The sequence below is a fragment of the Ambystoma mexicanum genome, chromosome 1q (genome assembly GCF_040938575.1).
Source record: "Ambystoma mexicanum isolate Mex_15411 chromosome 1q, UKY_AmexF1_1, whole genome shotgun sequence".
NCBI lineage: Eukaryota > Metazoa > Chordata > Amphibia > Caudata > Ambystomatidae > Ambystoma > Ambystoma mexicanum.
In genome coordinates this window covers 1,414,810,587-1,414,828,316 of record NC_090922.1, presented here as the reverse complement: position 1 = coordinate 1,414,828,316, position 17,730 = coordinate 1,414,810,587, and the positions used below count along the sequence as shown (strand labels likewise).

General features: G+C 44.7%; 1 protein-coding gene across 1 annotated transcript in view; it reads right to left on the bottom strand.

Moving 5' to 3' along the window:
- Positions 1-17,730, bottom strand: part of POMGNT1 (protein O-linked mannose N-acetylglucosaminyltransferase 1 (beta 1,2-)) — a 532,666-nt gene that overhangs the window by 453,567 nt on the left and 61,369 nt on the right. The window contains exon 6 of the mRNA XM_069642286.1: positions 946-1,063. Within this exon, the coding sequence (XP_069498387.1) occupies positions 946-1,063 (118 nt within the window). The remainder of the gene's footprint in view (positions 1-945; positions 1,064-17,730) is intronic.

The window sequence follows — 17,730 nt, the reverse complement described above, 5'->3', positions numbered from 1 at the left end:
CCTTGCCTCGTCGCACCTTGAAACACTTGTATAAGCGCATTATAAATGCCATATCATATCATCATATCTAAAAGGTGCTATAGTCGTAATTTCCTTTTTTGTATAGCGCTCCAGGCCGGAAGGCATCCGGGTGCGTAAAAGGGGATTAGTAAAAATATTGTGAACCCAAATGGACCATGAGAAGTTCAAGTAAATTGTAAAAGTTACAAATAAAGACACATGGAATGTCACCTGGACAAGTGATTGTCACAGATGTGCACAGCAATGCTTCTGCAAATAATTAACTATAGGTGCAGTGTTTATTACGCGCCAACACTAGTTGAATATTTGTTGCAAAGTACAGTCGCCAACTCATTGTAATTCAACCAATTGCATGTCTTTGTATGCCAAACATATGCTCTACATATCTAATTGGGTGAACAATACACTGAAATTTGTGCAATTATGCAAACTGATTCATTCACCCATTATAAACTATTTTCATGATCTCATTGTAAATCTGTAGGCGAAAGACTGAATATGCAAAGCTAAAATGACACCAATGGTTGGAGAAACGGAGAAAATGTGACACGTTAGATGAACGTTAACGTACAAAGTAACCAGGTTAAGAAAAAGCAGCCATCGAGCACTAAGAGTTTGGAAAAAATGAAGAGAGTCTTAAGCATAAAAAATACATTTCCTAAATTTAGCCGCTTTATAAAAACGCAAGGCTTCTCATAGCAAAATATTAAAAAGCAGACGTTCCAATGTGGCCAGCGGGGCATTTGCTTAATTGGATTTAAAGCATGCTAATTCCCGGTGATTGTGCAATTTACAAGAACTCTTTATACCACAGCTAAGTGCGATGTCCGTTTCTTTTCTTTAAATAAAAAGCTGGAAGATTTCACTGAGACCAGGGCTGTGACCAGGACGACATGTTAAAAAAGAATCAAAGAGTGCCTGTACCTCCTTTCCGCACTACAAACGTCCACATGTCCCTCCAGCTCAACGAAGAGGCAACTTGGCTGCCTAGGCTTTTGAGGATGCTCTTGGCTGTGTCTTTGAGATGGAACGAGCCCTCGTCCTGGGGAGAAATGGAACACGATTCAAAAGATAATGGTCATCAAACCCCCAAAAGGCATCACATCATATTCAGTATCAGCACTGTTCCAACTGCACTGGACAGCAGAAGAGAATACCGAAGCAGTTGGTGTACTTCCATATGTGCTCCAACAGAACATCAGAAACCTCTAAGTGCACATGGCACACAAGTAGTACACAGGGATCCACAGTACACTTGGATCCTGAGTAAATACGGTAACCATTCAACAGGGCTGTACCCCTGCACAAATAAGGGAAAACGCCCCCATTCAGCTAGAAAATATCTTGCCCTTCATCCCATACCAGCAATTCCTGGCACAAATCTTGCGCATGTTTGCATTCCAAAGAAAGCATGTTTAATAATCAGCATCAACATCTGTATTCTAAATATTATATTAGGAGCCTTATTTTTTGTTGGTCTGTAAAATAATATTTCCATGCAAGAATAGGATTAATGTGCTCTTTTTGGAGGGTGGAAAGCAAGGGAAGACGTTGTAAAGCGCAATTAGAAATCGTAAAAAGAAGAGGGGTTGAGGCATTGATCAAAATAAATAGATAAAATGGAGCTATAAATAGCCCCTGGTCATAGGACAACTAGGGAACACGATATTATGTAAACAGTACCAATTTGGATTGGGTAACAGTAATGTATGTAAATATGACCTCTGTAGAGTGCTTTAAATTAAAGCACTATATAAAAAAAACAAATAAATGCATAATGCATAAAATCTATCTTCAACGTGAGATTCAAGCAAAGACATGATTAATGCACTCGTTTGAGTGCTTTTCAAAAGGTTCCCCAAAAGTAATGTGAAAATAAAAGGCAACAGATTGTTCACTGGATGTAAGGAAAAGGATCACTATATACTCAATTGTATGCCTATAAACACCTACATTTGTGGCACATGTACCCATTAAGTTAACAAAATACTGCATCTACCAGAAACACTTTAAATCCATCCTGTAGTGAATGCATTAACTGGAGTCCTGTACATATGTCCTATTAAGCTTCAAGAAATGAGTGCATCAAAATGAAACCAATTTTGATTAAAACTTTTATTTGAAGAAATGCTATATAAGACACAAATCATTGATGGAGCAGATCAAAATTTGGTGCTCAGGGTAACCCAGACGTGAACCCCTCACTGATGAAGCCCAACAAGTCCGAAACACGTGTCTGGGGTTGCTGTTGCTACTCTTGTTCAAAGGAGAATTACCCAGTATTTCGGTGCTGTACTGCACAAGTGGGTGCGATATGCAAATGGCAATTTCTATGCTGTGAAAAGTACAGTGAGCAAAACATGGCTGTAGACCCTCCCAGGTGGAGACTTTCCCTTAGTACAGGTTATATGCCAGTGTTCGTCTCGGTAGGGGGACTCCCAGAACAAGTTAGTCATGTATTTAAACACTGAGGTTTTCTCCCACACTCTCCATAGCAAGAGTGTGGTCCAGAGGGGAAATAATCAGCAGTGTGGGGGGTTATACACTGCTGCTTGTTAGGCAAGATTGTATGCAGTACCCTTTGGGTACAATACAACAACTCTGACCTTTTGGCAATAGGAACCCAACCTTTGGTATACGCCTGCACTACACAGGTTGGTAGTGAGGTCAAGTAGCAAGGCTCATCTCAAGAGGGGTCAATGTGAGCTGTAGGGGAGTTACACAGATTCTATGACAAGACCGGAGGCGAGCATTATGCTCAACTTCTTTAATACTGCTAATCCACAGCATTTAAAATCTTACTTTCTTTTTTTATATAACAATCTCAAACTTGTTAAAAAAAAATAACAGAAAAAACATCACAGAAGGGAAATACAAACATGGGAGTACAACATTCCCCATGAGGCTTTGTTGTCTGGAAGTCCTCAGCCTCCATCTCACTGACCAATCCGAGCCCCTTTCCTCCTATCAGTGTCTGCGTCACAGGGTCCTTCCCTCTTTTTTGCTGCAGCCACAGCAGACAAGTACACTTTTAATCATCTGTCATGGTTTTATGATGCTAGATACATATGGGCAATAAGCATTTACATACAATATAGATACGAGCAGTGCACGTCTTTTGAACGCTAGTTATATACACAGCGAAGTGAAGTAATAGTAAGGGTGCGAGAACCTCAGTAAGCTGCATCACCGCTAATAGGCCGGGCCCGCCAATAACATTCCTATTGAGTTTCATCCGAAGCAGATGTACAGTTTAATCCATGCCCAGCGTGGGGAGACAGTAGGCCTCATAATACGTCTGACGCACAGACAAGCTCAGCCGCTTGCATGCCATTACGCAAATGGATGTGCTACGCGCATGCACAGAAGCTTTTTATCCATGAAATGACGGTCGCTACCAGAAGCTCTCCTCTCACTCCCAGAACGCGCGCAGATCTGTGGATCATATCGGTTAACCTGAAAAGTCAGAGGTGCAAGTTAAGAAATTGATAAGTTAAAAAAAAAGAAAAAAAAAAACGAAAAGACGCAGGTATACGGAGCATTGGAAGAGTACAGAGAAGTGCCCCAGCCACTCGGAGGCTGTCTATCACAAACTTGACAGGCACCTTCAACAGTCCCCATGGCGTACTGCAAGGGGGAAGAGGTATGGAGTGAAAGAGCAGGAACAAGGCCAAGAGGAGGAGTTCATGGGAGAGGATGAAATAGATCTCTCCAATAGTTTTTAAAAAGTCTTAGGGAACTCCCTAATACAAGCAGTAGCTTAGGGGGTCAAGCTCTTGCAAGACAGATTGTCTGGCCTATAAGAGTTATTGGGCAAAATAGCTGGCACGCTCCACGATCCAGGTGAGGGCACCTCCACAATGAAGCCTCTGCAGCATGAGGAGAAGGGGAGAAAAGTGGCCCAGAAGAGAAAGCACTTCTACTCGCCCGGGTTCAGAGATGGGGAAGATAAAGAAGACCCAGGAGGCAGCTGATGCATTCCACAGGCTCAAGAGTGCCTTTTTAACAAAAAAGCCCTGCCCAGCCTCGTACCCATCCCAGGGGGGCAAAAAACACAGGGGAAGCTACATCATCCTCAGACCAGTCAGCACAGGAGGAGGAGCCAGAGGATGATGTGCAGAGCTTGATCAAAGAGCGTGAACTTGCAGAGGGAAATTCCCAGCGAGCCAAAAGCCAGCATTGTGGAGAGCCCCCAAGATGATGAGGACATGTCAGACATGTTTGAACCGGACACAATTAGGCACCCAAGGTCCACAGAATGGGTCCCTTCGCCGAGGGTAGCCATATTCATGTCTCAAAAGATGAGGAAGCCTCTAGAGAGAGATACCAGATTCAGGCTCAAGGCAGAGTGTCCGAGACCAGAGCTAGCGGGGAAGCAGATACAACCAAGTTCGATCCCAAGATGCTGACCTTCGTGACGAAGGCTGGGAAAGACGCACGTAAGGCCATGGACCGAGCATAGAAGACATGCCAAGACAAGCTACTTGACCCGACGGGTTCCATTGCAAAGGTAATGGACCTAGTGTAAAGAGCTAAGGACACCGGGGAGTCGGTAGATCCAGTGATCCTAGCAGGATGGGCACAAAGAGCAGTATGCATGTTGGGCAATGCAAACTGTGCAATTTCGTCAGAGATGACGGTCCATGCTACTTAAAATAGACAAACTAGGGGACCTGGGTTCTTATGAAGTAGGAGAGAATGCCCAAGGCCTTCTTTTCGGAGACACCTTCGTGAAGGAGATGAACAAATTTGTCGGGACATTCACCACCTCAGAGAAGGCGCAAGCGTCCATCAGGAAATGGTTCCCAGGGCGAATTTTTGCCGGGGCCGCTCAACCGACCAACAGAATGCCCCAAGGTCGGTGAGCGCAGTATTGGGAATCACGCCAGCAAGATGTCTTTTTTCCCCAATAGAGGCAGAGGCTTCCAGGGACACAGGAATCGTGAATACTACCGACACCAGAACAATAACCCAGGTGAACAAGCGCGCAGCGGGCTATCCTCCAGGAGGGGGCAGGACAAGATATTTTTTAACAGCTGGCGCAATCTGTCTTCAGACGCATGGGTGTTGCAGACAGTGCAAGGTTTTATGTTGGAGTTTCTTGAAGCTCCAGAGCAGAAGCTACCCCCACCGCGCATTCCAATGGCACGAGCAGAAGAGTTGTTAAACGCAGAGATTCAGGCCCTAGCGAGAAAGAATCTAATAGAAAAGGCGACGCCACACAAATTGACCTTTCTGAGCAACATGTACCTAGTTCATCGCAAGGACAAGGTTCGTCCTGTGATAAATCTGAAAGAACTAAACAGCTGGCTAGTGTACAGACACTTCAAGATGGAAGGGATCCATCTGCTAGGAGACCTACTCATATAGGGAGATTGTCTGGCGCGGCTAGATCGGAAAGACGTGTACCTTACAGTAGCAGCGCAGTGCAGTCCTTTCCTAAGATTCATCTGGAAAGGGGAGATGAGGCAATTCAAGAGCCTGCCATTTGGTCTAGCATCGGCGCCCTAGGCATTCACCAAGCTCGTGAGCCAGTAGCGACAGCACTACGGGAACAAGGTATTCGGATGATCCTCTACTTAGACAACATCCTACTCATGGCGGAGGACAGCGATCGCTTGCAGGTGCAAGTGCAGTGGGCAATAGACCAAATCTCTGGTCTAGGTTTCTTAGTGAACAGAGACAAAATTAGAACTAGTACCCATCGGGAAACTAGAATTTCTAGGCTTCACCATAGACACAAGGAAAGCCACCCTAGAGCTTCCAGCAGCAAAGAGGGACATAAAGAAAGACCTAAGATCAGCGCTCAAGAAGCCGATCATTTCGCTGAGGAATCTAGCCAGGATAGTGGGACTCCTAGCAGCATCCACTCAAGTGATTTTTCCCGGCCCGTTACATTATCGAGCTCTTCAGAGACTGAAGATCAGGTACTTAAGGAAGGGCCGGAGATGCCATTGGTTAGTCCCTTTAGACGAAGAGAGCAAAGCAGAGCTAGTCTGGTGGCTTCACAATATGGAATCTTGGAACGGTGGAGCCATTTTCAGAGACGTTCCAGAGCTCACTACAGAGTCAGACGCCAGCAGATCAGGCTTGGGGGGGTGGGGGGGGGCCAGATGCGGTCACACAGACAGGGGGAAAGTGGTCCCAGGAGGAACTAGAATTACATATCAACTGCTTAGAGCTCCTCGCAGGCACCTTTGCAGTGAAATCTTTCACCAAAGACAAAGCACAGTACTGAATCATTATGCGGATGGACAACATATCGGCAGTGCAGTATATAAACAAGTTAGCGGCACCAGGTCCAAGATGCTGGCAGAGCTAGCAAAGGATTGCTGGCACAGCTGCCTCGAGGAACACAAGTCAGAGCAGAATATCTCCCAGGGTCCCTGAATACAGTGGCGGACTGGAACTCCTGTTACTTACTGGATTACAGCAACTGGAAGTTGCACTGGGAGACCTTCGAGAAACTAGAGCAGAGATGGGGGCCCCTAGATAAAGACCTGTTCGCCTCACGATTGAACGCTCAACTGACGAAATAATTCAGTTGGAGGTTAGAACCGGCGGTGCAGGGGACAGACGCCTTCATTCAACATTGGGGGAGCCAGGTCCATTACGCCTTTCCCCACCTTCGCGATACTGGCGAGGGTACTAGCAAAGGTCCGCAGGGACAAAGCAGCGATAGTGACGCCAGAATGGAAATCGCAAGCCTGGTTTCCAGTTCTGATGGAACTTTCTACGGATTTTCCTCAGAAGATTGCGCACAGACCAGATCTGCTGTCAGACGCAGTGGGAACACATCACCCGCTAATACAGGATCAGACACTGTCACTATTGGCATGCAGAATTTCAGGCGCAGATGGAGCTTACCGGGACTTTCAGAGGAAGCTACAGAATGTATCAATGCATCATGGGCTCCCTCTACAATCCGGAGCTATAATTCCGCGTGGCAAGCCTGAGAGCTGTGGTGCAGGGGGGGGGAGGAACATTTCTCCTGTTTCAGCACCTATAGTCCAGGTAGTGAACTTCCAAGCTAGTCTGCCTCCCCCCCCCCCCCCCACCGGCAGAGCCTTTAGGACAGTAGGAGTATACAGATCGGCCATATCCACTGGACACAAACTAGTTGACGGAGCTCCAGTAGGAGAGCACCCAGTAGTGAGAAGGCTACTGAAAGGAGTGAAGGTTAGCAGACCCCCCCATGTCGAGGTATTCCTCACTGTGGGATGTGCATAAGATTCTGCGTCTGTTTGAGCAATGGCCAAGGAATGGCCTTTTATCAAATAGCCAACTTTCAGGAAAATTAGCGACACTGCTATGTTTAGTGTCTTGCAGGAGAGTTTCAGACATGAAAGCTTTAGAGATAGACCGGAAAGTATTCTATCCGGAAGGCATCGCGTTTAACACAGTGCAGTGGACAAAAAACAATTCTAGAGTAATTTCCTACCCATACTTCCCAAACAATGATAAACTGTGTGTAGCGCAATGCGTAAAATGGTATGAAGCAGCAACAGCAGCGATAAGACCAGCAGGAGTTAGTCTATTGCTCATAGCACGAAGAAAGCCATACAAAGCGATTGCGACTGCCACCATAGCTAGTTGGGTGAGGGAAGTGATGGAACTGGAAGGTATAGACATCACTATGTTTGGAGCACACTCCACCAGTGGAGCCATGGCTTTGCGAGCTTTTGCAGCAGGTGTTCCACTGCAAGAGATCATGAAGGCGAAAGACTGGGCAAGTGACTCAGTATTCAGGACATTTTATTTTAAACCTGTGCCCGATATAGCTTCTGCAGTTGTGGAAAGCTTTGAACAAACATAATGCTCGCCTCTGGTCTCATCATAGAATGAAGATTACCCGAGCGCACATAGCAGGAAGTCTTGATTCTATTAAAGACTTGGAGGCGAGCATTATCCCACCCAGCGGAAATACGTGTGTGATTATAAGCGGTGAAGAAATGTCTTATGAATTGAGTTAATGTTAACAGTAATAGTGGTATGAGAAACTGATAGATGTATTTCCCCTCCCTAATAGTGCAATTCTCTTTCTTGACTAGGAGAAGAGCAAAATAATTCGAGAGGACGACACAAGGAGTCAGTAATGAGAGTCTGGGAAGACAAGCAAAAGAAAGGGACAAGATAGCAGGACTCAGAAGAGTTTGAGTTTAAGTTAAGACTATGGTTTACAGTTATGAGAACGAACAAAAAAGAGAAAAAGGACCCCGTGACAGACACCAATAGGAGGAAAGGGGCTCGGATTGGTCAGCGAGATGGAGGCTGAGGAATTCCAGGCAACAAAGCATCATGGGGAATGTAGTACTCCCATGTTTGTATTTCCCTTCTGTGATGTTTTTTCTGTTATTTTTTTAACAGGTTTGAGATGGTTATAAAAAAAAAAAGAAAACTAAGATTTTAAATGCTGTGGATTAGCAGTATTAAAGAAGTTAAGCATAATGCTTGCTGCCGAGTCTTTAATAGAATCAAGAATTCCTGCGCTGTGTGCTTGGTCAATCTTCACTCACCGTGACAAGTATTCAAATAAACTCTTACAAGAAGGTTTCTTGATTAAATAATTATTAATTCATCAGTCAGTTAGTTGGTATAAGCCTTCCTCAGAAGGGAGCAATATAAAGCAACCCACAAATACCTTCAGAAATACACACTCTTGGTTTTCTAAATCAGCAAATACCCATTTGGGATGGTATAAATTCACTTCCTACACCATCAGGTGACTTCAATAGTTAGGGTGCTGTTGACATTTAATTTATCACTGTTGGATTTAAAATATTCAAGAGGAGTGTCAAAGAAAAGAGTTCAGAATAAAACAAGTATACACACAATTATTCTTAAGCCAGTAGGTACTTTCAAAATAACCCCCTAATGCAAAGTCAATTAACCATTTCCTGGAAGGAAGGTAAAACACATAGCCAGAAGATAGAAGAGTCATTCAGGGAGCCAGGCCAGCCAATGTTAAGTGGGCAAAAGTCAAGGTGAGCTGAAGCCCTTCTTGCAGGGAGGTAGAAAGTCTTTCACAAGGTTTTAAAAAAGTATTTGTAGGATAGAAGAAACCAAAGTAGGGCCACAAGCTGATTAGGCTGTGAGGTAAAGAAGCTGCAAGGAACTCTACAAGAGCAACCGAGACAGGTCTCCAGTGAGATCAAGCAAGGTGGCACAAGAGGTAAATTCTCTCAGACATTACAGTACCGTTAGGTTGAAAAGAAAAAGTGCAGTAGATGGCTTCTGTTCCTGGGCAGCTCTGCAGATCCTGTTGTTCCTGTGCCTCAGCCGTGGGGACAAGAGGGAGGACGTCTGGAAACTCCTGCACTGCAATGGAACGGACACGGACCGCAACCGGCAATCTTCAAACAAGTGGCACTTCAATTTTCAGCTCCTCGCGTCTACTGCAAATAGCAACACTGCAGTTCTTGGATGTCGAACTTTCCTTGCATCTGGGGTCCCGCACGCTGTTGAGGGGGCTCAGGCTCAGTCAGTCCTGCTTCCCGGTAGTCCGGAGGATCTTCCTGGAGCTCTCAGCCAGCTTAAAAGCAATGCACACGATCTGGTGTTCCTCTCCCTGGCTATTCGGTTCCAGCAGCGACTGCAGTGGAAATTCAACCAACTCTGAGAGGATGTCCAGGTGGCTTACTTGGAGTGGATTGTTCCCACAAATTCAAAAAGGGAGAAGTCGTCCTTGCAAGGGCTTCTCTGTCAATATGAATCTGGAGCTTCAGCACAGCAGCAGGGCTTCACCGGGCAATCAAACGTCCAGGAGTTGCAGCAGACGTGTCTTCCAACTTCTTCGGATTCCTTTGTCCAGTGGTCGACTGTCTTCCAAGCCAAAAAGCCTAGCCTTTTATGCAGGTTTCTCCCATTCATTCCAGCATAGTTGTTAGTCACCCAGCAGGGTTGTCCGACAGCCAGCCGTCCAATCACCTAAGAGTGCATTCCTGTGTCCTAGTAGACTAAGCACAGGGAGTTTTGGGCACCTCGCTCGGTTCCGGCCCCCGCCAGCCAGCTTGGAGCCAGAGGCGGGCTTCACTCATGAATCCCGCCAAAGACAAAGCGAACAAACGAACAAACTGACAAAACCTGGTTTGGCACGCAGAGTAAATCTCAAGAAGGACCTTTCCACAAAGAAATGGCGAAAAAAAAAGACCAGGGCCATTTTGACAAAAATGGCACCCATGGGTGCTTTACCTTGGCTGTGAACGCAGCCCACGGTAAAAACACACAACAGTAGTAAAAAGTAAACCATTACCACCAGCCATTCATCGAGGAAAGGGTAACATACAAATGTTACTTGAGTAGCTAGACAAAGGGGATACTAATTAACCCCTCTAGCACCCTATTGTAACAAAGTGTGTGCTGGGTCTAGAAAGTTACAAATGTAAAAAAGTCAATTTCCCTTTACTGCTCTTGGAAACAGTAGTTTATCCAAGAGAAGGTATTTAAACTTTGGGGAAATATGAAAGACGTGCCTGTGCCACTGCACCAAGGTGATGTGTGACACAATGTAAAAGATGATGCCTATGGAGTTTGTCAGACTCCACAACCAAAAGAAACTCAGTGTTCAAAATCACATTCAAATACATGAGATTGTGGGGGAAAAAAGGGTCTCACTCTCTACGGGTTAAAAATTCAAGTCCTCAAAAAGCAGCAAAGTTGCTGGGGGTCTCTAAGGTAGAGAGTAATTAGCACATTTCTGAGAATTCTCCCTAACACTGCTTTACATTAATTTCCAGTCTCGTTGGATCGTCTTGTGCTGATATCACACAAATAAGAATCCTTAAAACACCTCATATTTGGTAACTGCTTCAGAGGTAGATGGCAGGAGGTGATTTACAGCATGATTTAGGGCAGAATTTCAATGTTTGCAGTTCTGGCTCTCAAACATGTTGTTGCTTCCTTAGTTTGCTTTTACTTTTCTCTTGGGGCTAGAAGGAAGCCACTAGGACCCTTTTCTCTGGTGGGCTGGCAGAAGTAGCACATAGGACTACCAAGTAAGTTTTGGAAATGTTATCTATTTGCTAAAAACACATGAAATCTCCACTAACTATCAGAATTTCATCATTCAATATCAGCAGGCTCCTCCAAACTTGGGGCCATTTCAGCTGGCTGGCTCCCTCTTTCTGCTCCCCTGAGCTGCTCTGGAATGTTCGTCATTTTTTTGGGTGGTCCTGTTGCAGACCGTTTCAATGCTGGGCAATCTGCCTTTCTAGTCTATTCAGTCCAGTCGTTTCGCATTTTGCTAGTCTGAATCCTTTCTGTGCTCTGGGTACAAGCCCCCTCAACTTGGAGGATCTCATTGTTGGTAGTCAGACTCAAACTTGGTACCAAAACTCACTGTTCTGTCACTCCTGGACTGAACTCTCCACATCCAGCACCATGAATACGGGTCTCGGACTCCTGTGGTGGAGGATACGTGGATTCAGCCGTCACTTTCGGCTTAGGGATTGGCTCCGTTAGGTGGTGGTCAAACACTATGGTAAGACTGTTCCCAATGCTGGACAACGCAGGTACCATAAGATGCAGAACTCTACAATTCCCCGGACATCAAGAGAACCCCAGGACATGAAGGTGGGCAGTAGCAGAATTAACCATGCTAAAATGGCAGAACGTGACCCTTGTGACCGAGAACGAATTAGTTATGGACAACAGAATCTGCATGAGGATTGTTCTTAGCTCACAAGTTGGGGTTCCTCTGTGTCACAAGGTCAAGCCCAGGACAGTAACCGGTGCAGCAAAGGACCCAAGAAGGAAGCTGGTCAGTATAGATGGTGGTCCTAGGACCATTCCGAAGTCTTCCAAGGGCAGGATTTTCAAACATGGTTTGAGACTGGCTCTTCCTAACAGTCAAGAGTTTGAAGCACCAACAATGATCTTTGAGAGATTAGCACAGAGGGGCAAGCCTTTGCCGGGAATCTGCTGGAGGTAATGCTGGTGGCTGCAACGGTCGCCCTCCAGTCTTGATCTGGCTGTACCTCAACAAAAGGTGGCCTGGCTCCAACGACAATCTGAAGAATGGTTGCTGGAGTTCTCCTCTGAGCCCACCAATGGTAAGCTTGTCTACCATTCAAACTGGCAAGGGCTCACCAATTAAGGAATAAAAACAATAGCAGAAAGATGTGTGTTCCATAGAAGAAGATGTAGGGGAAAGAGCAGAAAGAAAATATGCCTTAACAGACAGCTTTGAACCAAGATTATGTGTTTTTTTTCCCTGGTGCTTCAAGTCAAGTTACTGAGTTGGCAAGGTTGCTCGACAGGATACAACAATGTGGTGCGATTCAACAAGCGGCAATGGCTTGTGGCTCTAAGAAGCTTGGGAGAGGCAGGTTATGTTCAAGTTGGCAAAGCTCGATTGTGTCTAGAGGTGAAGGGAGTAGAGATTCAGATTCATCGGTGAGCAGGCTCAACGGGATCCTAATACGTTGGGTGGTTTAACATGCAGCAATGGCTCGTAGCTCAAAGAAGCTTATGCAGGTGGTGATGCTGTGGTTAGAGTAGTTCGAAGTGGTGTGTCAAAGGCTGATTGGGTCTTTGCAGAGTGTCAAAAAGGTGCTGAAAGTGTTTGTCGAGTCTTAACACGGCTCAAGATTGCAGAGCCAAAGACAGCTAATTTTGGTCCTTGGGGTGCTGTGGAGTTCATCACCAAGGAAAGGTATGCCAGTCTTCTGCCCTTCCCAGCTAGGAAGGTTACCAGAGACACTTGCATGGCTGCCGCTTCAGGAAACAGTCTGGGGTACCATTGTCCAGCTGAAGTCAGGCTTTCCCCCTGCGGTAAAGGAGACGATCTGCACTCTCTACTTGTCTTCACACCCAATAGATGGGACCTTGGTCAGCCTTTACCCAGTGAAATCTTCAAGATGGTTCAAGACAACCCTTCAAGATGGTTCTTCAAGCTGACGCTCCAAGAGGAGTCCCAAAGACTATTCAATAAGTCGAGGTCTCACTCATTATGTAGTCACTTAGACACAGCGCGTTGGCCCAGTCCAAGCTTTCTATAAGCAGCCAATTCTTGCTTTTGTAATAAATATTATTACTTGTTATGTTAGCCCCCCCCAGTGCCTTGTCTGCAGAAAGATAGGAATGGGTCTCAGGAAGGAAGTGGAGGTATAGCAAATCCATGATGGCTGGCCCCTTCTCCAATGTGGAGGTAGACTCAGATCAAAAGTACTCCAGTAGCTTTCACACTAGTGCGACTTCCATAATTGTGTTGCAGCGACACATTGAAGCTTCCCGCACACCAAGTCTGGTTGGATCTACCCAACCCTCTGCCAAACCGGTGGCTGCATTCATGGCTTGTGGCTATAACCCAGTGAGGACGACAAAACCAATCATGGGATGCAGGTAGTACTTTTACCCAAAACGTCCACAGGAGATAAGCCAGAGGACGATGCGTTAGGGAGTCAGCAAGGAAGTACCCCTAAAATCTTAACTTTGGAGAGAGACATTTCAATTAATATTGTTGAGGAATGAAATGCCATGCTAATGCTTTTTTGAAGTTGTCAGAGTGTTAGGCAGAGTTTGTATGCAGTACCCTTTGCGACCACCACACACAACTAAGACTACAGGTGTATGCAAAACCAAAACTTGGTATAAGTCTGTACTACACAGTTTTTGGTAGCGGAGCAACCAGTCTTATCTAAAGAGTAAATGTGAGCTGTAAGGATGTTACACAGAGGTCTACAATCACAAGTATCCAAATAGACTCTTACACTCAAGGTTTCTTGGTAAAACACGTATTCATTTATTTTACAGTCAGTTATAAAACATTCATTAGAAGGAGGCAATATATAATCGCACACAAATATACTTCAGTACTTTACGCTATAAGATTCTGAGGCATTTAAACTACTTTGAAGGAGGAGCAAAATGGCATAGGTTAATAAAAAGAAGGTTATAAGTATTCTTAGACAGTGCAAATGTTTTGAGTTTGCCAGAGGAGTTGATTCAATGCAATAGGTTAGGCCAAAGTCAATGGGATAAAATCTTGTATATGATAAAGCAGTTCTGGTAGTTAAACGGAAAAGTCTTTGCCAAAGTTCTCAGAAGTAATTTGTAAAAGAAAGAATCACCTGTTGGGTCACAAGCTGGTTATGCCTGCAAGTTGGGAAAGTTTCAAGCACTTTCACCGCAAGAGGTAAGTACCCTCAGTCTCGTTTCACAGTACCTTACAAATGAAGAAAAAGATGCAGCTGAAGACTTCTGTTCCAGGAAGTTCCTGCAGATCTCACCGTTCCTGGGCCTCAGTCGTGGGGACAAGAGGGAGGACGTTGGGGGGACTCCTGCACTGGGACTGGTCAAAAAGCTGTCAACTTGCAAATCTTCGATTCCAGTAGCTGTAGTCAAGCCCACAAACTGGTGTCCCTCTCCCTGGTTATTCGGTTTCCTGCAGCACTCTGAGGAAAATACAACCAGCTCCGGGAACGGTATCCAGGTGGCTTAGTGTCAAGTTGATTGGTCCCACCAACTCAAAGGGAGGAGTTGTCCTTGTGGGGGCTTCTCCGTCAAGGTGAACTTGGCGATTCAGACCTGCAGCAGGGCTGCACCGGGCAAACCAACGGTCCAGGAGTTGCAGCAGCCTTCAAGCTCGCCTTCGGTTCTTTCGTTCCAGTGCTCGACTCTGCTTTCCAAGCCAAGAGACGTGCCTTTTATCCAGTTTCCTCCCATTCATTTCAGCCTAGCTGCCACTCAACCAGCAAGGTGGTTGTCCTTGCCGGACAGTCAGCCAGTCAATCACGCCAGAGTCCATTTGGGTCTCCTAGGAGACGAAGCACAGGTGGTTTTGGGCACCTGCCTCACTTCCTGCCCACCCCAGACACTCGGGCACCAGAGGTGGTCTTCAGTCCTGAAGCCCGCCAAAGGCAATGGAACAAAGGGACCAAACCTGGTTTGGCGTGCAGAGGCAAACTCCAAGGACCTTTCCAAAAAGAAATGGCAAAAAAAGAAGACCGGGACCTGTTCAAACCAATGGGGCTCGGACGCCATCTTTAAAAACATGGCTCCAATGATTTAAAGCTACCGGTGTTCGCGGTCAGCAAAAATCATGGTTGTTCGTTGTAAAACCACTGCCACCAGCCAACGAGAGGAAAGGGTAGCATTTGACTGCTACATGAGTATCTAGACATAGGGCATACCAAGTTACCCCTCCAGCACTTTATTGTAAGATAGGGTGTGCTGGTTGTACGAATTTAAAAAGACTAGTAAAGTCAATTTCACTTTACTTTCTCTGGGAAACAGTAGTTTATCCTAGAGAAGGTATTTAAACCTTGGGAAAGCCTGAACGGCTACCCTGTGTCGCTGAACTGAGGGTGCTGTGTGACACATGAAAAGATGATGCCTATGGAGTGGTCCAAAACTCCATAATCAAAGAACACACAAGTAAAACACACATCAAAATACTTGAGTGGGGAAAAAAAGGTTCCCACTCTCTCCATGTAAAAAAACCAAGTCCTCAAAATCCAGCAAAGTTGCTGGGGGTCTCTAAGAGGAAGGGAATAAGCACATTTTTGAGAATTCTCCCTAACAGAGTCCTTCTGCACTGGCAAAGCAGACATTCTTGAACGGAAATCTGGGGAAAGCATCAGTGATAAAACTTAGCAGAGTGAGAATTGTTAAAGTCTGTTGAACTTTGAAGGGAATCTTCAACTACTGGTTGGGGGGGGGGAATTATTTTCTGTTGGGCTGAGAATAAGGGGATGAAGAACTCCAGGGGTCATTCTAAAGTAGTCTTCAAAAAGCAGGTCACAGGCTGCCCCAATGCCACATTTCCTTTTTTGCAATAAAGGTATACAACAGTAAAAAGGAATAAAAACGGTTGCGATATTGATACCCAGGCATGGTTTAATCTGTTGTCTGTTGGATGGCTGACAAAATGGAAAAATGTGTCAACCAAGTGCAAACACATCTGTTATCAAGTCAAGAATAATGCAGGCCAAAATCTTCCCACAATTGCAGTTGTGGGTTGGCTATTTATAGACTTCTGATATCACTGGGGCGAGACTGAACATTTAGTGCCCAATGATGGGTAGTAGCAATTTTTTTGCAACTTCATTTAGTGATCATTTTTATCTCCTTCAGCCAGGAAACTAGTAGCCAGGCATTTTCTTTTACCTTTTTAGGTATTCGACTTATCGTGTACGTAGCTCCAAGAATCAATAGAGAACTTTACTGACACATTTGATTGGTGAGGCTGGATCTCAAACAAACATGTGTTGTATATAAAACAATATGGAGTGTGGGGCTTGATGAGGGCAGAAGACAAACCAGGTGGTGGTGTGGAGTGGCAACATAGTCGGTCAACACTACCACATTTTACAGTTGACTCCTTTACATTGCACATTTACAATTCTAGGCTCGACAAGCTGGAGAAAAATAAGAATTTTGCAAGTCACAATTTACACACCGTAGTAGGTTGGTTTTGCTAAGGCCACATCAAATTATATTGTATTGGGCGACGGATTTGCTGCTTGAAAAATGTATTAAGAACTGGAAACAAGTTGCAGCAAAGCACAAAACATTGTTGTAGGTGCAAGGATATGCACTTTTTTTTACAATATCGGTTTAGCAATACATTTCTTTAAAGGCAGTTTTCTTTATTAATGGATACAGCATCTGTCAAATCTCAGCTCCCATAAAGTGTTGAAATTCGGTGGACACGCACCCACCCAGGAAGTAAACTTGAAACTGTATGGCTCACTTCTGCTTGTATGATTAAAAAAGCGTGTTTTTTTTGTGTTGCTGCAAATGTTATGCACAGAAGTTGTGTGCATCATACGAGACTACAAGAAGGTGACTAATGCACAGGCTCTTCTGGAGGCATGTTCAAGTCTTACAAGTAGTAAAACCCATAAGTCATCTGAGAGAGTTTTCAAGTTACCCCAAATCGATTTTGAAAAGTTCACCCATTACTGGCTTCTAGGCTCAAATCAAACTGCATTCTGGTACTTGCCCTCTTGATATTCTAATGTATGCAAGAATGCGAAAAAACACCAGGATTTACAGAACACAATTTGAGAGATCTGTTTCAGAAATCTTAAGAAACAAGATTGTAAATAGTTTTCGCTCATCTTACAGTTGTTCAGAAAACAAAGAATTGTGTTGCTTGCTGCCTTCAGATTTCAGACTCAAATCTATAGATTAATAAATCAACGTGATGTGGCCTAATGTGATGAAAAACAACGGGGTAGGGAAAACGTAGACCCAGCATACAAAGTTGTTAGGCAAGACTGTATGCAGTACCCTTTGGGTGCACTACAACAACCCTTTCCACCTGGCAATAGGAACCCGACCTTTGGTATAAGTCTGGACTACACAGGTTGGTAGTGTGGTCGGATAGCCATGCTTATCTCAAGAGGGGTCAACGTGAGATGTAGTGAGTTACAGAGATTCATAGTGATAAGTATCCAAATAAACTCTTACACACAAGGTTTCTTGATTAAAAAATTATTAATTTAACAGTCAGAGTAAGACTTCTTCAGAAGGGAGCAATATAAAGCAACACAGAAATACACTTCAAAAATACACACTAATAGTTATGTAAATCAGCAAATACCCATTTGGAATGGCTCACAGACACTACTTAGGTGACTTCAATAGCTAGGGTGTAGTGGACATTAATATATCACTGTCGCATTTAGAATATACGAGAGGAGTGTCAAAGAAAAGAGTTTTCAGAATAAGACATTCACAAAATTGTTCTTAACCAGGTAAGTA